General features: G+C 41.4%; 1 protein-coding gene across 12 annotated transcripts in view; it reads left to right on the forward strand.

The window, feature by feature from the left end:
- The window catches only part of LOC124719084 (fasciclin-1), a 656,083-nt gene that overhangs the window by 499,336 nt on the left and 130,009 nt on the right, over positions 1–26,738 (forward strand). For all 12 annotated transcript variants that reach the window (XM_047244768.1, XM_047244767.1, XM_047244764.1 and 9 more), the window contains exon 2: positions 17,186–17,327. In XM_047244768.1, the coding sequence (XP_047100724.1) occupies positions 17,186–17,327 (142 nt within the window). The remainder of the gene's footprint in view (positions 1–17,185; positions 17,328–26,738) is intronic.

Below are 26,738 nucleotides of genomic sequence, written 5' to 3' on the forward strand. Positions count from 1 at the left end.
GCGGCTTCGGTCAAGAATACCATCATAACGACCGGGAGAGCGGTGTGCTGACCCCACGCCCCTCAGCTAAGGATGACACGCCGCTCGGATGGTCCCGGTGGGCCACTCGTGGCCTGAAGACGGAGTGCTTGCGGAACTTCGACAGTCTTGGGGGTTTCGCGTTCTTTCAAATTTGGCATGCTTTCTTCACTGCTTCTGCAGCAGTGTTGCGACCTATTCTGTGTGCCATCTCTTGTTAATTTAGTTACTATATATTCCTCTCGATACTGTTTCTTTGAATTTAAACCCTTCTGTGTCCTGCGCGTACATAGTCAGATTGCAAGGAGTGGAGACTGTGTCTCAGAAAGGTATCAAGCGAAGGATGTTACGATATTCGGTCTCATTGTAGCGATCGTCGGTTACTAACTCCTGTATCCTTCATGTTGCTGCCTATTTGCTCAGGATTGTTTGTTGCTAACAGGTCAAATACATTTTCGCAACCATTCACCCGTGGATTGGGCTCCTGAGCTAATTGTTTAAAATAATTTTCAGAGCAAACATTCAGTACGATTTCGGATGTTTACCCCACCACTGAATTTAAACACGTATTATCACCAACATACTGAGAGTAGATTGAAGTCAGCACCAACTATAATTTTAGGAGTGGAGTATCTATTTTTGATAATCAAGTTTTCTTTGAACTGTTCGGCAGCTTAGTCGGGGGTTGGTACAAGGAACCAATTAGTAAAATATAACCTCTACCCTTAATAACTCAGGGTAACTGTGTAAACACTTGTGTTTCACTACGATGTAAACTACTTGTAGCAGCAGTGAGCACTCCACCACAAACTGTTCTTAATGTATCCTTCCTGAACACAGTTATGTCCTTCCTATGACACGAACGATGATTCGAAACAGGAAAGTCTATGAAATGCGGGCTCTAAAATACACATCTTAACAGATATGCGCGTTTGTTCAAAAGAAGAGATGTGTTTGACAATGTCGAAGATGAACAAGTGTTCGTCCCTCTTAAAGTATGCGTTTTAGAGGCCACGTTTATTGCAGTTTTCTTGCTTGGAAGATCGTTGCTGCCATATCCTTGAAAACTGACCATCCTTTCTGGGACACCCTGTGGGGAAGGCTGCAGTGTATTCCTAGATTCGTGATTCAGAGCCGGTTGCTGAAAGTTTGTACGAGGACCATTCCGTAAGTACGGTCCGACCAGTCGCGAAATGGAAACCACTGTGAGAATCAAAAATGTCTTATTTCCAGCTACTTGTCTATTAAGTCGCCGCTCCGACTTAAAAATTTGTCCCAGAGTTGTACCACATTCCCAGTACTCTCATCACAGAAACCAGCCGCCTTTGCTTTCCGCCAGTTCTCTACGCTTGTCAGCTGTGTCAAAAAGTCTTCGTCATAGCCAGGGGTTCGTGTGCTCAGAGATAGGGGCATCCAGTTACGGGCTGTATTACGGGTGATCAAACAGTTCCCCTGGAAAACGCTGCAGGAGCATCTTCAGTGCTCCTGCAGAGTGCGGCCGAGAAGGAACTGCATGACAGTTGTGTTGTGTGGGCTGCATGACATCAGGCGATATCTCTCAGCGGGGATTCGTACTTGGCGGCGGACAGTATTTTGTGTGCTCACTGTGCGGTCAGTACTGAAAAGAGCGACGGGACGCGATCGTCGGGCGTTCTAGAGGCACTGCCCGACTCCTCTCTGCAAAGCTTTATCGGATTCTTACTGTGGTTTCCATTTCGCGCCCGATCGGACCTTACTTTCCGAATAGCGTTCGTAAACAGGCTTTCGTGGGGTAGTTGTCATTCATCATGAAGCGTCTGCCAGTTGTTTTTCCCCCTCATCATTTCAGTGACTTTCTCCTGTGGGCCAAAGAAACCCGTGATCGTTAGAGCTACCATTCTTTGTGCGCGTTCAGTGTGTCCCCATTAGTCGTATTTGGTATCAGTTAGAAGCAGTTGAGCACTATTGTGGGGTTGGTTACAACCAGGTATTTGTACGAATTGACTCATTCCAGTTTCTGCTCACAGAAATTATAATGACGGAATACTACGATTTTTATTTGAGCTGGAGGAAACGTGATACAAACAGAAATCGTATGCGTATAGCGGAAGAGAGTAAGTCATGCATGCGAACTTGCATAGCTTGTGGCGTGTCATAGAGAGAGAGAGAGAGAGAGAGAGAGAGAGAGAGAGAGAGAGAGAGAGAGAGAGACTGGTGTCTGCTAAGACACACCAGGTAGCCGATTCGTTGTCCGTTCAGATCAGAGCCTATCTTATAGTAGCTGCTCATTAAAACTACAACACTGCAAAGGATAGCAAGTGGCGAAATGTTACTTTGTTGTGCGTGTACAGTATGGCGGGGAGGGGACTGAACAGGCTACAGAGCTGCCACGTCTGGTGGCAATAACAGATAACAGGTCTAATCGAGTCGATGTACGCTCAGATGTCGTTGATTGATGCTTCAACTCTGTGCCAGCGCTCACCAGCAGCAGTGATTGGCGAGAGCGGGTGGGAAGGGGAACACTCCAACACTGTATCGAGGTAGGCCAGGGCAATTCGGGAAACGTGTGGATTTGCGTTATTGTGTTGGAAGTGAGGCACCTCGGAAGTAAGGCACAGCAACCGCCTTTAACTCGTCAGTAGTGTAATGCCTGCTGTCCAAATTACTGGCTATATGAACCACATGTGGCTGTTGCTGAGTAGCCAAAGGCACCCACCGCCCCCCCCCCCCCCACATCATCACGGCATGTGTTGAGCCCGTGTGATAACGACAGTTGCAGTCTGGAGACTTGAGCTTTCCTGGGGGCTCCGACACGCCGACAGCACCGCTGTCGTTCCGCCCCTCCCCCTCCCCGCTGCCAGGTGGCGGTAAGCCGTGCCGACCGTCGTCGCAGCCTCCGCGTGCGTGGATACTCGTCGCTGGCAACGAGCTCACACGAGGCGTGTGGTGTGGTTGGACGATCCTGCACAGCGTGTGTCTGGTCTCTGGGACGCTAGGCACGTGGCATCGCGCACCGTCCTCCACATTGACGACGATTGCGGCATCCCTAGTGACGCGAGCAGTGAACCGTAGCCCCGCCGCTGCAGACTTGCGACGCATTTCTCCTTACTATACGACGCCAGCGGCCGCCAGCCGCGCAGCAGAGCGCCGCGGGTTGCCGCACTGTCCAGGCGGCCGCAGCTCGTCCTGCCCGCCACGGCGCTAGCTCGCCTCGCCACTTTGCAGTCTTCGTCCGCCGGGCGGCTGTATGACGCTGCCTGCTTGCTGACCACTCAGTCTGAGAGTCCCAGTTCGAGTTTGACATCGACAGTAAGTAAGTGCCACCCGTCAGAGCGCACCGCGCGCCAGTCGGAAGCGAGAAATCGATAGTGTAGCAGATATCGACTCAACCTGCGGCAGTGTTCCCTTACTGTGACAGACCGCATTCTCAACTGTACCTACGGGAACTCTAGTCCAGTTTCTCATCAGATCAGGGGCCATTTTTCGGCTGCATTCATTCAGAGGCTGTCTAGTTGCTGCTCAGAACTTTACGTCGGGGTGTAGTCTCCATGTCAGTAATAAAATTCTGTTCCTCTTGGTTACCTGGGCTCGTATCACCCACATCACGGGATAGTAAACAAACAACATGCTAATGCCATTTCTGAATCAGACACCCGCTGCGTATTCTTTCCTTATACACTCTAAAAGGCAAACGAAAATGCACTACGGAGGAATTATCGGGATGGGGCGGAAATCGAAAGATGCAATCGTTTGTTTGTCCGCACACGTAGATTACAATTTCAGAAAAAATGGGTGACCTGAATGAGATTTTCACTCTGCAGTGGAGTGTGCGCTGATATGAAACTTCCTGACAGATTAAAACTCGAACTCGGGACCTTTGCCTTTCGCGGGCAAGTGCTCTACCGACTGAGCTACCCAAGCACGACTCACGCCCCGTCCTCACAGCTTCAATTCCGCCAGTACCTCATCTCCTACCTTCAAACTTCACATAAGCTTTCCTGCGAACCTTGCAGAACTAGCACTCGTGGAAGATAGGATATTGCGGAGACGTGGCCTAGCCACAGCCTAGGGGATGTTTCCAGAATTCTTTACTGGATGACCTGTTCAAGAGAGAGAACTTGACAAATTGAGCAAGTCAATAATGCGTTGGTCCACCTCTGGCCTCGTTATTGGGTGCAGAGCTGTTGGATCTCCTCCTGAGGGATATCGGGTCGAATTCTGTCCAGTTGGCGCGTCAGATCCCCAAAATCCCGTGCTGCTCGGGGGTGAGGGGGGGGGGGTGGGGGGAACTGGGAAGTATTACCTACGTGCAGCGTTAGTCCAGGATGGCTTGCATGAAGGGGAGCGAAAGAGGGCATAGGATATCGCCAGCGTACCGCTGTTCTGTAGCGGCGCCGCGGATGACAACCGAGCGGGTCCTGCTGTGTGGTGGAAGGCCACTCGTGGCAGGCCACTCGTGGCAGGCGACACTCAGCCGTCCCCAGGGGCACGTCTCCGGCTTGCAGCAGAACAGTCTTCAGTGCTGCGTCCATATTGGAACTGAACCCTGATGACCAGAAAAGATACCAACCTGACTGTCGCCCGCGATACGTCCCGATGACCAGGAGTGATGGTCTGGACCGCGATTTCACTACACAGCAGGACCCATTTGATTGTCATCCGCCGTACCTTTACAGCGAGCGGTATCTCGACATTGTTTCGTGTCCCGTTTCGTTGCCCTTCGTGGGAAGGCAAACAAGATAATGGCCGCCTGCACACGGCGAGACTTTCTACTGCTTGCCTTCGTGCTTAACGAACTTTCTCTCGGCCACAGTTTGTTGCACGTTTGGAGCATTCCGGACAGGGCTGTAGAACCAGCTCGAGTCAATTGGACAGAATCTGGCACGGTGTCCTTCAGGAGGACAATCAACGAATCTATCAATCGCTGCTAAGCGAAAAACCTGCTTGCATATGGGCCAGAGGTGAACCAAATCATCACTGACTTGCACAATTTGTAAGCGCTTTTTCTCGAATAGATGATGGAATTTTTTTGAAGTCGTGATCATTTGTTTGTCAGTACATGTGCGTCACACCTACCGGATTCAGTTCCATTCGGATGACTGCTTCGTGGTGCGTCACTTGTTTTGGTCTTAGCGTGTCCAGTGCGACGTTTTTTGCTGTTCTAATGAACGGGCGCGTAGCTGCCGGCTTTGTGGGAGAACGCCGTCCAGAACGGCCCCTCTGTTTCCTGCGCCGTGCTCGAGCAGAGTGGCGACGTCCCGGCGTGGCGCCCTGCGCCGAGGTCTACGGATCGATACCTGGGGCGGCCCTCCTTAGCGCGGCAGGCGCGCTGTGGCGGCTGTGGCGGCTGCGGCGCAAAGGAAGCAGCCGCTCGTGTCGTGACTCGGAGGAATGAACAAGTTCATACGGTGCCGAAAATGTACGACGGCTACCCTTAGTTCTGACCGTCACCTTGAAAAAAGAATAAAGTCGCCCAGTTATTTTGACGTGAAAACGTTTCTCCGGTCTCTTGTGTGACAAAATACCGTCAGATTTTAATCTCTAATAACTGCGATACTGGTAATGCGTAAACAGTGGTCGAGCCCGTAACGGGTGTATCGTACTGTACCCCACCACGATACTACTGCACTCAGCGACGCGTGGTAAACGTGTTGTATAGCGGCGGCCGAGGAAGGCGCGCCGCACTGTAAGTGATCTAAAGACGCCGCGTCCTCGTCACGTACCACGATAAAAACTCCCGAGAAGCCGACCTAAACGCACACACTGCCAGGTGCAATTATGTTGTGCTCGTACAGCCTTTCTTTCGCTCGTGAAGTCATCGTACGAGTGTAGGCGCGTCTGAGTGACTGTAACAAATTAGTTTTGCGTAAAGTTATAAATTGGTGTAGCGTGGAAACCCGTTTAGGTATGATATCGGTTGGGGTCTCATCATGAAGAAGTTGTTGCGACCCAGAGAGAGAAAATAAAAGTATTGGACGCAATATAAGCGAGAATCTTGATTGAATTGGAAATAACAAAGTATGCCTCTTTTTTTTTCAGTCTTCTGATTGGTTTGATGCGGCCCGCCACGAATTGCTCTCCTGTGGCAACCTCTTAACTTGCTACCTACGTCCTCATTTATTTGCTGGATTTACAATCCCTGTTTTTGTTTACAGCTCCCTCTAGTACCATGCAAGTTATTCCCTGATATCTTAATATACGACCTACCATCTAGTCCCTTCTTCTTGGCAATGTTTTCCACATACTGCTTTCCTCGCCCATTCTACATCTACAGCCATACTCCGCTAGCCACCTGACGGTGTGTGGCGGAGGGTACCTTGAGTACCTCTATCGGTTCTCCCTTCTATTCCATTCTCGTATTGTTCGTGGAAAGAAGGATTGTCGGTACGCCTCTGTGTGGGCTCTAATCTCTCTGATTTTATCCTCATGGTCTCTTCGCGAGATATACGTAGGAGGGAGCAACATACTGCTTGACTCCTCGGTGAAGGTATGTTCTCGAAACTTTGACAAAAGCCCGTACCGAGCTACTGAGCGTCTCTCCTGCAGAGTCTTCCACTGGAGTTTATCTATCATCTCCGTAACGCTTTCGCGATTACTAAATGATCCTGTAACGAAGCGCGCTGCTCTCCGTTGGATCTTCTCTATATCTTCTATCAACCCTATCTGCGGGGAAACTCGTCACTCCGTACCTTATCCGTCCACCGAATGTTCAACATTCGTCTGTAGCGTGACATTTCACATTCTTCAAGTCTCTTGTGTTCCACTTTTTACCACAGTCCATGTTTCTCTACCATACCGCGCAATGCTGCGCTGCAGACCTACATTCTCAGAAATTTCTTATCTAAATTAGGCCTAATGTTTGATACTAACAGACGTGTCTTGCCCAGGAATACCGTTTTTGCCAGTGCTGGTCTGCTTCTTATGTCCTCTTTTCTCCGTCCGTCATGAGTTATTTTACATCCTAATTTCGTCTCCTTCGCGATCATCAATATAGATGTCATTTCTACTACTTCTCATTACTTTCGTCTTTCTTCGATTTGCTCTGGCCCTTTCTGTACCCATTCAACTGTTCGATCCATTCACCAGATCGTATAATTCTTCTTCACTTTTACTGAGGATAGCAATGTCATAAGCAAATCTTATCATTGATGCACCACCACGTTGAATTTTAACCCCACTCTTAACTCTCTCTCTCTCTCTCTCTCTTTTATTTCCGTCATTGCTTCTTCAATGTATGATTGAGCAGTAGCGGCGAAAAAACAAATGGTCAATGGAATCTACAAGAGAACTAAAATATCTGTGGAGAAGTCTTAGCACATTTAAAAGCCTTCGTGTTTAACTACTCCGCATACACTAAAGATATGGTTACGTCATATGCAGTCAGCAACAGACAAGTGCAAACTCATTTCTGGTACTACGAGAAGGCGCTAAGGTAGCAACCCGTCTAACATTTACATATATGAATGACAACTTCCACAAAAATTAAAATTAAATATTGCAGTGTCATATTACAGTTGTTCAAACAACTAATTGCGCTGTTAAAGACATATGTGCAATACTTAAAAGCAAGACAGATGTCGTTGCCTGTCTAAAATAATAATAATAATAATAATAATAATAGAGGTGTTTTGCAGGATATGCTTCCTGTAACCACCCTAGAAGGACCCCCGTGGAGGCCCGGGAAAAGAATAGGCCTCCGGTATGTTCTGCCAGTCGTAAAAGGCGACGAAAAGAACAAACCACTAATAGGGCTAACCCCCCTTTTAGTGTGATTAGTTGGTTCAGGACAGAACTAAAGAAGCCTCGGACAAGCGCCGTCATGGTCGGGGACGACGCTTGAACCCTATGCCCGCCCACAATGGTAACGACACTGCTAGCCAACTGGAAAATGATTCAAATCCAAATAGAGGTGTTTTGCAGGATATGCTTCCTGTAACCACCCTAGAAGGAAAACAAAGACAGAGGATGAGATGGTCAGATGAAGTTAATCGACACCTCATGTTCTGTTATTACCAAGCAACAAACCTAGGAACCAACACAACTGGATACAGATCACAAGTATACACAACATCTATTACCAGATACCCAGAATTAAAATTTTTAACAGAACAACGATTAGCTGATCAGATCCGTGTAATAATAAAAAATAACAGGATACCCCAGTCAGAATTAGAAAACATCAAACAACAAGTACAACAAATACTGGAACAAAATAATGTGCAATCAGAAGAAGAAGAAAATACAGTAATGGACTCAAACATCCCAGAGCAAACAAACAAAGAACAACATGCACCAATTAAACAATCAGAGGAAAACGAAATCTTAAGACAGCCACCAGAACAAGCACAAATAGAACACGAAGTGACACAGATGTTAGATATAGAAGAAAAATTTCAGCTAACATATATAGAATACAAAGACACAAATACAGAAATTAGACCATTCTTGCGTAGACCACCAAATAACCCACAAGTCGAAACAACAATAAAAACTATCAACACAATCATACACAACAAAATAAATGAAAACATAACTATGGAAGAGTTACAACTACTGGTTTATATAGGAGCACTCACTACACTAAATATACACACTAGGCAGAGATCAGAACCACCCAACACACAGAAGAAACCCACAAAACCAGCATGGCAACACAGGCTACAGATCAAAATAGAAAAACTGAGAAAAGACATCGGACAGCTAACACAATTTATAAGAAATGAAATCTCCGAAAAAAAACGAAAAAAGTTAGGTAAAATCTCACAACAAGAAGCGACAGAGCAATTAGACGAAAAGAAGCAGAAATTACAAGCATTAGCCAAACGACTCAGAAGATACAAAAAAAGTGAAAATAGAAGGAAACAAAACCAAACATTCAACACAAACCAAAAGAAATTTTACCAGACAATAGATAACACACACATTAAAATAAACGATCCACCAAACATAACAGACATGGAACACTTCTGGAGCAACATATGGTCAAACCCGGTACAACATAACAGGCATGCACGGTGGATACAAGCAGAAACAGACACATACAAGATGATACCACAAATGCCTGAAGTGATAATTTTGCAACATGAAGTCACCCAAGCAATTAATTCTACTCACAATTGGAAAGCCCCTGGAAATGGCAAAATAGCAAATTTCTGGTTAAAGAAGTTCACCTCAACACATTCACATCTAACTAAATTATTTAACAGTTACATTGCAGACCCATACACATTCCCTGATACACTTACACACGGAATAACATATCTGAAACCTAAAGATCAAGCAGACACAGCGAACCCAGCTAAATATCGCCCCATAACATACCTACCAACAATATACAAAATATTAACTTCAGTCATTAAACAGAAATTAATGACACATACAACACAAAACAAAATTATAAATGAAGAACAAAAAGGCTGTTGCAAAGGAGCACGAGGATGTAAAGAGCAACTGATAATAGATGCAGAGGTGACATATCAAGCTAAAACTAAACAAAGGTCGCTACACTACGCATACATTGATTACCAAAAAGCTTTTGATAGTGTACCCCACTCATGGTTACTACAAATATTGGAAATATACAAAGTAGATCCTAAATTGATACAGTTCCTAAACATAGTAATGAAAAATTGGAAAACCACACTTAATATCCAAACAAATTCAAATAATATCACATCACAGCCAATACAGATTAAGCGTGGAATATACCAAGGAGACTCATTAAGTCCTTTCTGGTTCTGCCTTGCTCTGAACCCACTATCCAACATGCTAAGTAATACAAATTATGGATACAATATTACTGGAACATACCCACACAAAATCACACATTTGCTATACATGGATGATCTAAAACTACTGGCAGCAACAAATCAACAACTCAACCAATTACTAAAGATAACAGAAGGATTCAGCAATGATATAAGTATGGCTTTTGGAACAGACAAATGTAAGAAAAATAGCATAGTCAAGGGAAAACATACTAAACAAGAAGATTACATATTGGATAACCACAGCGACTGCATAGAAGCGATGGAAAAAACGGATGCCTATAAATATCTAGGATACAGAAAAAAAATAGGAATAGATAATACAAATATCAAAGAAGAACTAAAAGAAAAATATAGACAAAGACGAACAAAAATACTGAAAACAGAATTGACAGCAAGAAACAAGACAAAAGCTATAAATACCTATGCCATACCAATATTGACTTACTCATTTGGAGTAGTGAAATGGAGTAACACAGACCTAGAAGCACTCAATACACTTACACGATCACAATACCACAAATATAGAATACATCACATACATTCAGCAACAGAAAGATTCACATTAAGCAGAAAGGAAGGAGGAAGGGGATTTATCGACATAAAAAACCTACATTATGGACAGGTAGACAATTTAAGAAAATTCTTTCTAGAACGAGCAGAAACTAGCAAAATACACAAGGCAATCACTCATATAAATACATCGGCTACACCACTGCAATTTCATAACCACTTCTACAACCCTTTAGATCACATAACATCAACAGACATGAAGAAAGTAAATTGGAAAAAGAAAACACTACATGGCAAGCACCCGTATCATCTAACACAGCCACACATCGATCAAGACGCATCCAACACATGGCTAAGAAAAGGCAATATATACAGTGAGACAGAATGATTCATGATTGCAGTACAGGATCAAACAATAAACACTAGGTATTACAGCAAGCATATTATTAAAGATCCCAATACCACAACGGATAAATGCAGACTTTGTAAACAACAAATAGAAACAGTAGATCACATCACAAGCGGATGTACAATACTAGCAATTACAGAATACCCCAGAAGACATGACAATGTCGCAAAAATAATACATCAACAGCTTGCCTTACAACATAAACTTTTAAAACAACACGTTCCTACATACAAGTATACACCACAAAATGTACTGGAGAATGATGAATACAAATTATACTGGAACAGAACCATTATAACAGATAAAACAACGCCACATAACAAACCTGACATCATACTCACCAATAAAAAGAAGAAATTAACACAACTAATCGAAATATCCATACCCAATACAACAAATATACAAAAGAAAACAGGAGAAAAAATTGAAAAATACATCCAACTGGCTGAGGAAGTCAAAGACATGTGGCATCAGGATAAAGTTGACATCATACCAATTATACTATCAACTACAGGAGTCATACCACACAATATCCACCAGTACATCAATGCAATACAGCTACATCCAAACATATATATACAGCTACAGAAATCCGTAATTATTGATACATGTTCAATTACCCGAAAGTTCCTAAATGCAATATAACACATACCGTACAGTTAAAAGGAAGTGACGCTTGATCAAGGTCCGCGTCACTCCATTTTTAACCGGACTTAACGTCTGAGAAAGTGAAGACAATAATAATAATTCGGCATATACTTATGACTAACATTTACATTAGTTAATGAACGCATCCTGCATCTACAGTCACTTAAAATATATGTACAAACACGTGTTATAAACTGTAAAATGATTACATATGTGAAACAACAAAATAAGCAACACCATATTACAATTGTTGATACATCTAAACATGAATATAAGGGCGTAGTCTTTTGGCGAAGCTGGGTGGCATTGCTTACAAAAAAATAATTATAGCTTAGCTGTGGCACGAACGGTTATAATGGTATTCAGACGTGGCTCACGTTATTTTACTTACAGTGCATTAAATAAAGCAAATAACCAATCACGTTTAACCATAACACAGGTGTACATTTTCTAATAATGAATAAACACAAATGTTTCCGTACATAGTGTAACTTACATGTGTAAATTTAAATAAAAGAGGAGTAAATGATGGGAAACGAAACAGTTCATTAAGAGAAGACTGCTGCTTTTATCGAAGAAAGTTCAACCACGCATACGAATACAAACTTGTTCCTGCCACTTTCTTCATTTAGCTGCACAAACAGGTGCGAAAATCCTAAAATATCATAATGCTTAAGAATTTGTAGTGGAACTTTACTGCTTTTCCAAAAAAAGGCACTGAATCCCATAAAATACTGAAGTACGTTTGTACAACATGACTTTTTTGCTCCAGTCTATAAAAAGAATAACTGAGCAGTGGAAAAGTCTGGTAAAACTTTTCAATAGGGATGCTTTAAACAAAATAAACAACTCTCACTTGAGTATAGTAGACCACATTCTAAATGAACAAGTTACTAAACTATATCTTTTTTTGCGTAATAGTCTTTCGCTACTTACCATACATAGCAAGTGTATTCCTTCACAAAGAAGAGCCAGTGATTCATAAACTTCACAGCGTCGTAAATACCTTATTTAGGGATAGATTTATGAAACCCTCTGAAGTACTTACTTCTGGTTGCGTGCTGGAATTGAAATTGTGAAAAAATAAATATCAGAAAGAAGATATTGTCATTTGTGTAGGCACTAGAAGCTATATTCGTCATACCAGATTTGAAAAATCTGTTGTTGCAAAACTTTATGAAGATATAACAAGTCTCTTCGTCAACTAATATAGTCACATCAAAGAAAAACTTCGTATAGCTGATTTCTTCTTAAAAAATGTTATAAATGTTGGATCTAGGAAAAGTAAATTGTTATCATCGGTTGCAAAGCTGAACTATTTCCTGCCGTTCTGAGTCGATACGGAAAAAACAGTAGAATTGGAGTTTCCAAGATATCAGTTTGATGACCTTCCACTTAACCTGCTTTTTTTGTAAAATTTGCAGTTGTTTTTATTTCAGGAAAACCTTCTTTGTGCCGGAAAGTGCCAGGTGAAAGGTCTAAACCAGGACCCGTCTCTATATTTCACGTGTGATTACTGGCGGCTGCTTCTCACGTTTGGTAGCTGTGCACATCGTATTAATCTCGTAACTACATACTGTCAGCTATTCCATCTTACATGTAAGCAGAGTGTCGATTAATTACACTACTTGAAAATGTTGCGCACACCCTTGTGCATCTTCTCAGCGTCACCCAACATTGATAGTTTTCGTCGTCGAACAACGTTGCAAAACCCAACTCATAAACCGTTTAGTATTCTCAACGTACGCTGCCTGACAAAAAAATGAAGCACATACAAAACATGGCGGGCGCTATCTTCCAAGTTCTTTGTAAATTTGACCCGACTTTGTAATCGCTTTGAAGACAGTACATAGAGGTCCTAATGTGCTTCCTCGGAACACGCCCAATGTCAGTTTCGCTTTTGTCGAACGTGTTCCGACCAGTGTAACGTACCGGGTTGTGTAACTATAACATTCTTCGGGCCATTGCAGACGTGTGTGGTCACTGTATATGCTACAGTCTCCTGCGCCGTTCGGAACTGTGGTGCGCGAGTACAGTCCTCTTCTGTATACAGTACAGTACAGTACAGAGTACGGCAGGCTGTGTGTGGGTTTCGGCCCGGCGCCGTTAGTAGGTCACCGCCGCAGCCTGGTATCGATCCCGGGACTCTGGCTGCCAGTGCCTGCGGGCGGAAGCGCGCAGTGCTGCCGCCTGGCGGCCGCCGCCGGCCGCCAAATCGGCGAGAACATAGGGAAAAGAATGTGTGTCACTGCGGTACAGGGAGCTCTCCAGGCAGACCGGGGACAACCCCGCGCCGCCCAGCTGTGTTGTGACAGCTCCTGTCAGAGCAGACTCGCTGCAGGGACCGACAGTTGACGCTGGACGTAAATAAAACTAACGAGTTGGTCATAAATAGGCCAAGACATTGGCTAGTGTTCGATTACAGTACACCATGGGCGACAAGTCACTGTAGACAGTAACTATCGTAAAATACACAGGAATACTTATCCAAAGCGAAGTGGAAGTGCAATCACCCATAAAAGAGGTAGGAGCAAAGGCAAGTGCTAGTCCGTGAGTCACTGGAAGAACCTTAGGAAAATGCAGTTCACCGATTAAAGTATAACAGGTAAAGAATATCCAAATAGGAGCGGCGCGTTTCGTCACGGGATCGTTTGTTTAGTCGGCGGGAGGCGCCTTGCGCCACGCACGGCTCTGCTGATCGAATTCGGAGAGTCTAAGTTCCAGTGAGAGGCTTGCGACACCCTGCTTCCGCGCCGAAACCTCTGGCGAAATGAGCGAGGACTGAAAATCAGGGTGGATGCGGAAGTTAGCCGTCAGTCGTTCTCCGATGGAGCAGGTAAGGGGCAAAATGGTATTTGTGCCTCAAGTACCCTCCACCACACACCGTCAGATGGCGTGAGGAGTATCCACCTACCAACTTAGGTGTATTGGGGGTTGGGGCGTTGCCTGCATGAGTGAAAATTAAATGATTCTGCAGGAACTTCATAAATTTACACTGCTGTTTTCTCATTTGTATCCCAAATTTAAGTCGCTATTCCACAGTAAACAAATTAATCAATGTGCTGAGACGATTAACTTGTAAAATATCGAAATGGTTTTTTTTTCTTATTTGCGCTCGAAGACTTACTTCGCAGAAAACTTAACTCTTTTTCCGACAAAGTCTCCGTTGTTTGAATCGTGAAATCAGTGTCATTCTTACAAAGACTGAGAAATCGCATACACCCACGCGCAGCAGAAATTGTGCTAAGCAATACCGTGTTCTGTATGTGGTAACAAGAATGTGAGCCACTCTGGAGACGGATTTCAGAACACATTATTCAGTCTCTGTATGCGACAGTAAATGTGGCCTCGCGCTGTAACGTGGCACAAAATCCACGCGTTCGTAACAACATATTCCGTCCTTTAGAAATCTTTGCTGTGATATGACACTAATTCCGTTTACAGGAATAGATTGCGAAGGTCGTCACTTCCGTTCTCCATGCCAGTCTGTACCGCTAAACGGACCTCATACTTCCATCGTCTACGGTTCCAGTTGCAGGTTGGCTTTCAGGAGCAACAAAAAGTTTACTTTCAATATTTTGCATACTTATTGATCGAATTTAAAATGCTGTCAAAACTTAGTCACTAAGTTCTATAATCTTACGTCAGAAGTTTGACAGAGTGAGACAAATATAACTGTTAGAAACTGATAGTCTTGAGTCCTAGCACGGAAATTGCCCAGGCCATATTTATCCAGTGACTGAGAACAAGACCACTTGCCAACATCTGATTAACTGCAAACATAATTTTACATCTTTACGAAACTTTTTCTCGCTGACGTACCCAACAAAAAACATTACATGTCGCTGTTCTTCCAGTAAAACTTGAGTATCAGGCACGACGTTTCTGTTCTTTGCTGACTGTTCGCACACAACCGACACGTCCCACTGAATGTACTTCCGAGATTATATTGCTATCTGACACGACACGCAGATCAGGAGATCCGGGAAAATCCAGCTTTCGCTTAAAACGGAGTGCAGATTACCCGCTCATCCATAGTGAAAGCAGGTAACGACTTCCAGCAAACTTTATAAAAATAATTTCGAACCTTTTCTTCTCTTGCATGATTAACGTCAAACATTTAACAGATAAAGTCGTTTGTAAAATAATCATACGTTTGAAGGTGTTCTATAAACTGGAATTCAATATTTTTTTTTTTTTTTAGTCGTGAGTTTACTGGTTGTGGACCAAAAGCGTAAATAATCGCGAACCCATAATGGATTCTTTTTATTTTAAAGGAAAAATATTTTCTGCATTTTATATCCAGTTCTCCTACAAGTTTAAAAGTCAAAACTCGTAAATCTGTTCGAACTGATAAACATGATCGATGTGTCGAATAAGGTGTGACTGATACTAGACTTTTTCATAAAAAAGTAGAAGACGTTAGTCGAATGCAACACAGGTCGTCCTCGTGGCCGAAGCGGAAACAGAACAGCCCTGCCGCCTGCAGCCTCTGTGCAACATCACAACCTAAAATATTAAAATGTGTGAGAGTTCCTAAGGGACCAAACTGCTGGCGCCATCGTAAACTAACATTCTAAGAACAATACACGCACACACCCATGCCCGAGGGAGGACTCGAACCTCCGGCGGGAGGGGCTGCGCAATCCGTGACATGGCCCCCAAACAGCGAGCGAAAGTATTGCTATGGCGCGCGTGAACTAATGGTTACGTTTAAGAGAAGCGTGTCCCTTGTAGCGTTAGAGGGAAGGACCGGATTGTCGGACTTTCTGGCGATGCCGCTAGTGCGTAAGCCCTTCTAGGTCCGTCAGCGACGCAGTTGGACCTCGTTTCCTTCGCGCACTTTACGGCATGTCCCATGAGGAAAAAGTCCGATGAATGTGGACTCTCCAGCGCATACCTTAAGAGCTGTGAGCACTTCTTCGTCTTCGCTACTGTGAGAGACATGTCTTCTAATGGAAGCTCTTTGATTTCCATATTTAGGGAGGAGGTTACGTGCACGAAAACAAGGAAAACTTGTCCAGGAAACGTGGGTTCTAAAATGCGTACCTTACGGCCTATGAGCACGTTCTCACAATAGCGGAGACAAGCGAGTGTTCATAGCTGTTAAGGTATGCCTTTCAGAGCCGACGTTTACTGGGCATTATTTTTTTTTGCTTCGAATGATCTTCCCTGTCGTATCTCCGGCAACTGGCCATTCCTCCTGGTAAACCCTGTGCGCTTTGTAGCTTACATACGAGCAGTGAGGTTGGGACGCCCCCTCAGTTTCCACCACCAGTCACCGTCATCCTCAGGTAACTTTTATTATAGTGTAACAGAAGTAGCTTAGCGACCATGTGAAGTCTTAATAATATCCTCAGGTGGCTAGGAGCTTGCTAAGTGCTTTGTGATCGTGAAGAGAGTCACTCCTTGGAGAACCGTAACTTACAGTAACAACCATTTTCAGAATGCTAATGTATTCCATAGAGACCTCGTCAAACACGTGGCTATTTTGACAAGCATGTCCTTTGTTGTTAGCAATATTTGTGATTTTTCAAAAATAACGCCAGTACTAGAACAGTGAAGTGAGAGATTTCAGACGTTCAACATTAATACAGAGAGGAGTGAAATATATGTGCTCAGATACATACAACAGTTTCCAGAGCATAATACATGTCTTTTTGCCAACAGTGGGGGAATTTAACAGTGAGTACACGAACTTCCTACTGACCCATTTTTACTGTTCTGCTTAACACCTTCATAGTGATTGTTAAATGTTTTTATAACTTAACTTTACAAGTTTTGCAATCGTAAAACGCAATACAATGTAAATTGTATGCCAGATCTTAGTTCTGCATGTGTGTGCCGGCAGTTCTACTCGTGGCTGGAGCACAACGAGGTGGCCAACAGCACGCTGCAGCTGCGCCAGGTGACCGTCTTCGCGCCCACCAACCTCGCCTTCCAGAACTACAAGGCGCGCGACGGCGACGAGAACATCATCCTCTACCACATGAGTGAGTACGGCCGCAGCTCCGTGCGCACGCTGTAGCTCCACCCCTCTGCCTCCACTGCGTGAATGAGTACATCGTGACACGTTTTGAGTGTACCACAGTACGATCCTCGCCCTCTGCCACATCACTTCTTCCCTAGAGGCGGCAGCCCCCCCCCCCCCACCCCCTATTCATCTGCTGGCATTTTTGTGGTCGAAGCATCCTGTGCAGTAGGATGTTGAGGTTCGGAGTGGCAGAATTTTGCTTCTCATCACGATCCCCGCTACATTTTATGTACCGCAGTGCCTAGCGACGTGACGCAGCCCTCGACGTCGGTAAACAGTTCATTCTTCCCCCGAGCTAGTCGCGGAACGGGGGATCAGTCAGTGTCACCAGAAGCTCCCTCCGCCGGAGTATGGCGTTCACGTCCCACGTACTGACTTCTCCCTGCTCCGTTAGCGCTAGCAGAACAAGTGCTCCGACGCGTCTGCGTTGTCGCCGGCCCGACCTCGCATTCGCCATCCCTACGGGACTCATACGTAGCGGCCTGCTGTGTGTTACATTTCCCACTTAAGTAGGCTTCGGCGTGGCAGTCGGAGTCTGTTCCAAACGTCAACCGGTCCACGCTTTTCAGTATTCGCCTGACGCCTTTGCGTGGGCGAAACAAACCTGTGGCCACCCGTGCTGTTCTTCTTTCTATACGTCCACTATATTCTAGGATTCAGTGCCCGCCTATGCACTACCGCTGTAGTTGTGCGACGGGATTCGTCATTTCCCGTCAGAAAGGTCACAGCATGCAGTAACCGGCGGAAAATTCTACAGTGCTGCCCTGCGTTTCGCCAAGGAAATGTTACAGGCCCTCTCCTATTCCTGATCTACATAAAGAATTTAAGAGACAATGTGAGCAGCCCTGTTAGATCGTTTGCAGATGTTGCTGTCTTTTACCGTGTAGTGAAGTCATCAGAAGATGAAAACCAATTCCAAAATGACGTAGATAGCGATATCTATATGATACGAAATCTGGCAGTTGTCTCATTCACATGAGTACGAAAAGAAGTCCGTCAAGTTTCGGTTACACGACAAATCACACAAATTTAAAGGCTGTCAGTTCGACTGGGGAATTAGAGTTGCGGACATCTGCAATTGGAACGATCGCATAGATAATGTTGTGGGGAAATCGAACCAAAGACTGCGATTTGTTGGCAGAACATACAACAGTGGTGTTAAAGGGACTGCTTACATTACGCTTGGCCCCCTCTTCTGGAGTATTGCTTACCGGATAGGACTGACGGAGGACTTGGAAAGAAGGGCAGCTCATTTTGTGCTCTCGGGATATAGAGGAGAGAGTGCCACGGATCTGGTAAACCGTCGTTAAAACAAAGGCGCTTTTCGTTAGTCCGATATTTTCACGAAATTTCGATCATCAGCTTTCTCCTCTGAATTCGAAAATATTTTATTGTTACCAACCTACGTAGGAAGAAATAATGATCGTAATAAAATAAATCAGAGCTCGTACAGAAAGATTTAAGTGTTCATGTTTCCCACGCGCCGATAGTGTGTGGAAAGGCGGAGAAATAGTGTAAGGGTGGTTCGAAGAACCCTCTGCCAGGCGCCCAAGTCTGAATTCCCGGGTGCTCTTGTCGCACGAGTCACTAGTAACCGGTTTCCTGGCAGTATGTGCTCAGTACTGTACCAGTGAACGGAGGTTGCCACCCGGTCGTTCCATGTGATATCTTAGGTGTAACTGTTGGTATGAATTGGCCCGCTCCAACTGTGACACGTCGATGTAGTAGTAATAGGATACTGCACTTTTTTCGCATTTTGCGGTAGCTCCGAACATTTAGAGCACTTTGCCAATCTTTCCATCACCTCGATTATTTGCCCAGCTTTCTTCACACAGTACTTTATCGTAGGTAACAGCATCATCTGCAAAAGGTCTCACATTTCTATCAAGGACCCCAACACACTTCCCTGGGCCACGCCTGACGTTACCCTCTCGAAAGCCCCCTACAGAAAAACCCTAGACTCGCGCGCGTCTTCTCTCTGTTACTCTGTACGACACGACTTGTATTTTCTCTGGTCAGCGACGGTGTGGCGCTAACAGTTGACCCCGCCTACCCCTCACCGTCCAAATGTGTGGTACGTGCAGGGCCTGGCCGGAGATCAAAGTAATACAAGTTTCAGCTCCAGATGGCCAGGCGTTTGGAAAAAGAAAACCAGCGTATCTGGAGCGAGAGGCATCAGCCGTTAATATTAGCAAAGTATTGTGCAGGCTGCGGAAAGAGCACAGAAAGGTAATCCGACGGTCGTGGCATCTAGACCGTCTACAATATGTATTTCTTTCATTTTGATATTTACGTTATTTACGCTGCAAATGTTACGAAATAATGCTCAGTATATTGTGTTTATTAATATATTTTTTTAAAGCTAGAAAAGGAGAGGCAAAAGGAAAATTTGAGATCGTGTATGAATTTTCAGGAGGGGATTGAAAGGACCACACGACAACTTTGTGTATAAAATTAGATACTTTCATTATTTTACAGTTGATGTCTTACACGTTCAGGGGAAGCAGTAATAGTCTTGGCAATTTCCTCACGCTACGAGCGACGCAATTTTACGATTACATGATTGCATTAACGTTGCTGTAGAAAAACACTTGGTTTACATTCGTGCAAGGTTCTCGCTCACCGCATAGCAGACTAAGCGTTACACATCATGGCGCCGATAGCTGGAATGTGGAGTGTGTTCTGGGGTAGGCAGTGTTCTCCGCATGTGGTTTCTTTCTCTCACCCGATGGACCGATTTTACACGCACTGCGAGCCTTTTGAGCGGCTGCCGGGCAGGGGGGCTGGGGCTGGATGAAAATTAAGCTGACGCTTCAATTACAGCCCTATTGCGGCAAGTTATTTGCAAAGTCCTTGTGGACGCTGTAAGTACGAGGGTAATCCCAAAAGTAAGGTCTCCTATTTCTTATAAGTACATAGACCTGTTTATTTCTGCAATGGTTTACAGCTTGAACATTTAGCTATTTTTCGACGTAATCATCATATCTGTTGCATTTTTTGTAGACGCTGTGGCAGTTTTCGTATGCCCATGTCATACCAGCTCACTGCCATGCTGTTCAGAAAGTTATGAACCTCTTCTTTCACCCTATAGTCTTGACTTGGCGCCCAGTGACCATCACCTGTTACCTAGGTTAACAGAACATTTGGCCGGAAAGCGATTCAGCTCCAACGAGGAGGTGAAAGAAGAGGTTCGTAACTTTCTGAACAGCATGGCGGCAAGCTGGTATGACATGGGCATACAAAAACTGCCACAGCGTCTACAAAAATACATCGACAGAAATGGTGATTATGTCGAAAAATAGCTGAATGTTCAAGCCGTAAACTGATGTAAACCATTGTAGAAATAAACAGGTCTATGTACGTATAAAAAAAAATAGGAGACCTTACTTTCGGGACTACCCTCGTACAATCCTTTCTTGGATTTTTTTTATCCAACATTTGCCTTTGGCATACCTTTCCACGACTTCTGTGCAAATATTAATAAATACAATGTATTCACCATTATTTCAGTATATTTCCTGTGTAAATAACATAAAAATTGATGATAAAAAGTGGCTTCCTCACAGCGTTTCGACCCCCTTAAGCTCTCCGTTACCGTTCTGTACTTTTTCCGCTGCGCCAACCTTGGTTTGGCAGTTAGGCTAACATTAATGACTTATGCGTCGTCAGACCCGCGTCAGAAATGCTGTTTTTAGAGTTTCGTACTTCAGTTCAACATTAGAGGATCACTTCATCCTCCATTTGTTCAAAAACCCTGTTTCTCAGCAACTGGTTGGCGTATCAAGTTGAAATTTACGTCATATAGTAACATCTATGGTGCCCCGTCGATATAAAAAAAAATCAATCCAATCAAAAGACACAGCAATTTACGTCACATGTTTTGATGTTCAGAAACCTGTTGTGTACTTTGTGTATGGTAGTATATTTATGACAATTCTGGTGCAAAGGGCATATTTTTCCATCTTCTCAGATTTAAAAACACGATTTTAGTCATGTAGCTTTTCCCCATTTAAAAATTATCTATGATTCTCATTTAAGTAAAATTTATTATTAAATACTGAAGTTAAAAAAATGCAAAAATTTATTGGAATTCAATAACATGAACTAATTTATCCTTATTTTGTTTTTTACCTTGATAAATAAATATTATTCAAAAGTTTTTTCTAATTTATCATCTACTAAATATATTTTAGTATAATGATGTGGAAGTGTAATTTTGTATGTCATCTAAGAGTAATAAAACTTTTTCTCCATATTTAGTTACAATATTTCAAAAGCCGAAATTTTGGTAAGACATACTATTAAACTCCAATAATTTAGTGAACACTTGTACCAAACCAGTATTATAACTGCTTAGTAACTGGATTTTCAATGCTGACATTCATGCTCATTTTGTTTTGCTTTTATTTATATAGAAAAAATTTAGATTTTCAAATTTGGTTATGAAAAGTTTAAACATGTATCAAATGTTCTAATTTTTGAAAATCGAATTTTTTCAGTTTTTATCTTCTCTATCTTTCTGAAAATATTTCGAAAGGAAATGAAGAAATCAGGCTAACACTTTTATAACTTTTAAAAAATTTTCAATTCAAATCTGTTGTAAATTATTAAGTTAAATTCTTTTTACCATACATACAGTTGTATCATTTGGTATATTTAATTAAAAAATGCACATAATATAATTTTTGTTTTTAGAGTAGTTAAAAGATTCATTCTTCAAGTCAGATTCATGACATAGATAGGATAATTTCCAATAAAATTGAATGGGATTACATTTACATCGTTATTTAATTGTTGTTCTTTTTAAAAGTTTCAGATTTTAAAAAGTTGTTTGGCAATAAGGAATTCATAATTCTTGAGCAGAAACTTCATTCCTTCCATAGATATTTTGCAATTTAACATGACTAAATAAAGAAGAATCATTTAACTGATAATTTTCGGATAAATGTGGAAAACAATGAAAATAAAGCATACCAAATTCGACAGAATTATAATAATTAGTAATACTTAGCTCAAACTTTCATTTTCCATTTAATCCAGCAAATTCAATAGTTTGCAGTAAAAAGACAGAAACTGGAATGTTTGGATTTTCCAGTGTTTCTTGTTCTAGTTCAAGTGAATATTCTGGGTCATACTTAACAACAGCAACAGGAAATTCCACGCATTTTACAACAATTTCACTTTCTTTTGGAAGTGTAATGCCATCATTGCTATTAGTCCATTGGGACCGGTGACCGTAGCAGTCTGGTCCCTTTCATCCCACAAACCAACCAACCAACTACTAGTCCATCAAAGAATAGAATCTTCCTGATCTTTTCTTGAACTCTAAGTAAAAATTACTTTTAAATTTCCTTCCCAAAATTATTTTTTTAAATACTTAAAAGATCCACCAAGATAATTATAGTGTATAAATTACTTCATTGTGTTTGTTTTTTAACATTATCACTGTTAAGAACATTTCCTTCCATAGTTAATTCATTTTATACAGATGAAATTAATTGAATGAGAGTTGCTGAAGCAATCAATGGATGTTCTACTCTACATAAAATTAGATTTACCATAATATGCTGAAAAATCTGTGTGAATAACATCAAATGCCGTATAAAGCTATGAACAATTAAGATGAATCTAGCCATCACCAATATTAAATTCTGTTTCTTCATTAGGAAGATTTAAATTATCTTTTGTTTTCTCATTATTAGGTAATGAGTAAAATTGATAACTCTCAACTTTGCTTATGATTTATTAAGGAAAAATGTATTAATTCATTTTTTAATTATTGTTACACTAGCACCACTGAAGTCAATCAAATTATCATTTTTTATCAGTGATAGGAATTCCTAAGTTTTGAATAGTATCAAAAATTGGAATATTTATAGGATAATTTGGCCCATAAATTATCGGTCCTCCAAATTCAGCATTTGGTTAAAATGACGAAATAATTTTCATAGAGAAACTACTATTATCATCATGTTTAACACACACTCCATCAGCTAAATTAAAATTAATATTTATAGCTTCAAATGGAATAACTTTATAACATTATTAGCAATTGCTTTTTCATTAGCTTCCATAATTTGATTATTAAAGCCTAAAATTTAGCCAGTAGAATCTTCTTTATCTACAAATTATTTAATGTCACTCTGTTTAAAATTTTAATCTCCTTTAATGTCTATGTAACATTCTTTTGATTGAAAATTTACTCAAACTGTATTGTCCAACAGGAATTTCTATTGTTAGTATGTAGTTTATTACTTTTCGTTGGATAAAAACCACCCAGTGAAACATTTTCCTTTTATTAGAACAGTTATACTTTTTCAGAACAGATGAACTATCAGTTAATTGAAATAATCTACTCATTTTTACTAATAAATACAAGACAGATCATGAAACAAAAACAAGAACTCCTGAAAATAGTAAAAAATAAACACGGTAAACATTTAACAAATTCTATTCAATGTTCAATAATAGGGCCAAGTGGTTGTCGAAAACAACTTAATGATTGATAATTATATTCAGGCATCAGGATGGTTAAATTGGAAAAAAATTTTCATTTGTACATTTATTCTAAAAGTTTAAATCAACTAAAATATCAAGAATTTATAAAGAGGTATGAAAAATTGAGGATAAAGTTAATTAAAACAATTACTACTGTTATTGAAAATAGTTCAGTTGTATTTTTTGACGATTGCATTCCTGAAAATCACGATATAGTTTAATATTTTGCTACAGGTAGACTTAAAGGAAGTGATTTTTTTACTTAGCTCAAAACCTATTCAAAAATACCAAAACAATTAGAAGAGGTAGACTTAATTATTTAAATATTTTCAGACAAGATGATGCAAATTTAAATCATATTTATCATGAATTTGTTAGAGTTGGTTTAAAATTAGCCAATTTGAAGGAATTGTGTAGTAAATGTTGGAATACAGTTTTATAACAATAAGTATGACAAAAAAATTAATAAAGGTAAATACAGAAAAAATGTTGAACATGAAACAACGAATGTAAAATAAAAATACTTACTGTATATTATTGTTGATAAATATGACCCACAAGTTAGTAATAATCCAAATTAAAATAATTATTTTATTAAAACAACTGTAGAAGAATATTTTCCTAGTTCTTCAGAACGAAATCACTTGAAAAAGTTGGGGAAAATTTAAAAAAATATAGAGAATAACAACAAGAAATTAAAACAATTTTATTACATTCAGCTGTATAAAATTCTTGTTTAAATGCCTGAGTTAACTTCATTTTTCTGTATTGTTTTATATTATTATCTAAACAATTTGTTAAGTTCTGGAGATCATTTCTCTTCTTTATTACCAACTTCATAAGCATATATTTTCGATCTTAAACTAAAATACTCTAACATAATCTTTCCACAATTTGCATCTTTGATTTTTCCCTAAAAACTTTATTGTGGAATTCCATAAATATTAGCTTTTGAATAATCACTTGTGTCAAAAATCTACAGTAGTTACATCATAAATAAATGAAGCTGTTTCTATATAATATAAAATCAATATTTTCACCCTGTTGTGGTTCTGTAACATTACAATGAAAATTGCGTATTTTAATTTTCAGAATATCTAGAATAGTCGCTTGTTTAATTTTTTTCGTGTGAAGTACAAATAGATTTTTCTGAAATTACACTAGCATGTTCATAATATGGTTTTGAAATACATTTCACATATTTTCTGGAACTGTTATTATTTTAATATGTCTTACCAAATACTGAATTATTCGAGAATTGCTAGAAATCTTTTTTGGCTTTAGGTCTCCTTTCTGTATTAAAATCAGTTTACCTTTTTCAACCAATCTGATTGTTCAAATGATAAGATTCTATCAATTTTTGTTAATTTTAAGCAAAGATTAAAACACTGTCTAAGATTTCTATAATGTTAAACACATATTCATTTATTATTAATTAATATCTTGTTTCTGGTGCTAATCATAAATCCCTGTGTAATTCTTTTGGATCTTTAAAATATAATTTATTAATAATAAATTTGTTGCAGCCAAACTGGCCATTTGGTGCGTGAAGCACAGCAATTATTGTACAGAATTTCACCAGTGATTCTGTTCTCAACTTACAGAGATTAACACATGTTGTCTCTCACACTGCACATATACAGCTCGTGCTGGGCTCATGAAACCTCTGGGTGTTGCACAGTTTGTGGTGAAATCCATGCATGGAGGGTCATGTCACTTCGTACCCTCCTTGCATCCATTAATAGTTTGTCATGGCGTCTGTAACATAGAAATCTTTCCATCTCATGTAGTTCCATCAATAAGTCCTGGTAGGCTGTCGTTGCTGATAGTAAGTGCCTCAGTCGCATCTCTTCTGTGAAGTCACGAGAGTGTGTATTTGGACAGACATGGCACCCTTTTTATGTAAGTAGCCGTAAGTTTCCCAAATTTTTCGAGATCTGTCTTCCTCAGATGAATCCATATGTTTTCCAATCTGTAAATTGCAATGGGTTCAACTCTAAGATCAAACAGACAAAGTGCTGTTTCCAGGGAGAGTTTGCCTATCGACTTCATATCATATATGGCTCTCGTTGCGCCACTGGCTCCACAGTTTATGTGATGTGTGAATACTGTTCCCTGTGACTGAAAGATAACGCCTAGGCACATGAAACTGGTGACTGACACTAGCGTTGTCTCTCCAACATAGAAGGTGCCAGATCTTACTTCTCTTCGTTCAAGGATAGGTTGTTTTTTCATGCCCAGTACACTAACTAGTTGTAGGTTTCCTGTAGATCATCCTCAGAAACTGAGGTTAATGCCATGTCGTCTGCATACATGAGTAGATTTACAGTCTTGGGTTTTATTGTGTCAATAGTGTCTGCTGTAGCTAAGATGAAGAGTAAAGGGTCAGTGGGTCACCTTGCAACATTCCAACTGTTTGCTGTATCAGGTTTGTCTTAACTATACCATCATGTAGTTCCACCCAGTCATTAGTGACAAGATCTCTAATATAATTGCGTAAGCTTCTGCGGCCATAGTCAGTCGATACAGAAGTTTTCAGGGTTTGGTACCGCATCATAATGTAAAAACTACTGCTGCTGGAGAAAGATCCAGAAGAAGGCCGCTGCAATTGTGGCCGAAACGTTGGTTTTTTTTTTCTCCAGCAGCAGTAGTTCTTACATTATGAAGCGGTACCAAACTCAGAAAACTTCTATGTCGAAGATCTCTAATGATTGGCAACAGGTAATATCTTGGACCTTGGCCAGTTTCCAGTATCTTCATTAGAATGAATCTATTGATTGTGTCGAACACATTGGTGGAGTCTATGAAAATTGCTTGAAGCTTTTCCCCCTTGTTCCGCCAAGGTCATTTCTATATCGCTTTGGAGACAGTG

Source organism: Schistocerca piceifrons, chromosome 10 (assembly GCF_021461385.2).
Source record: "Schistocerca piceifrons isolate TAMUIC-IGC-003096 chromosome 10, iqSchPice1.1, whole genome shotgun sequence".
Classification (NCBI taxonomy): Eukaryota; Metazoa; Arthropoda; class Insecta; order Orthoptera; family Acrididae; genus Schistocerca; species Schistocerca piceifrons.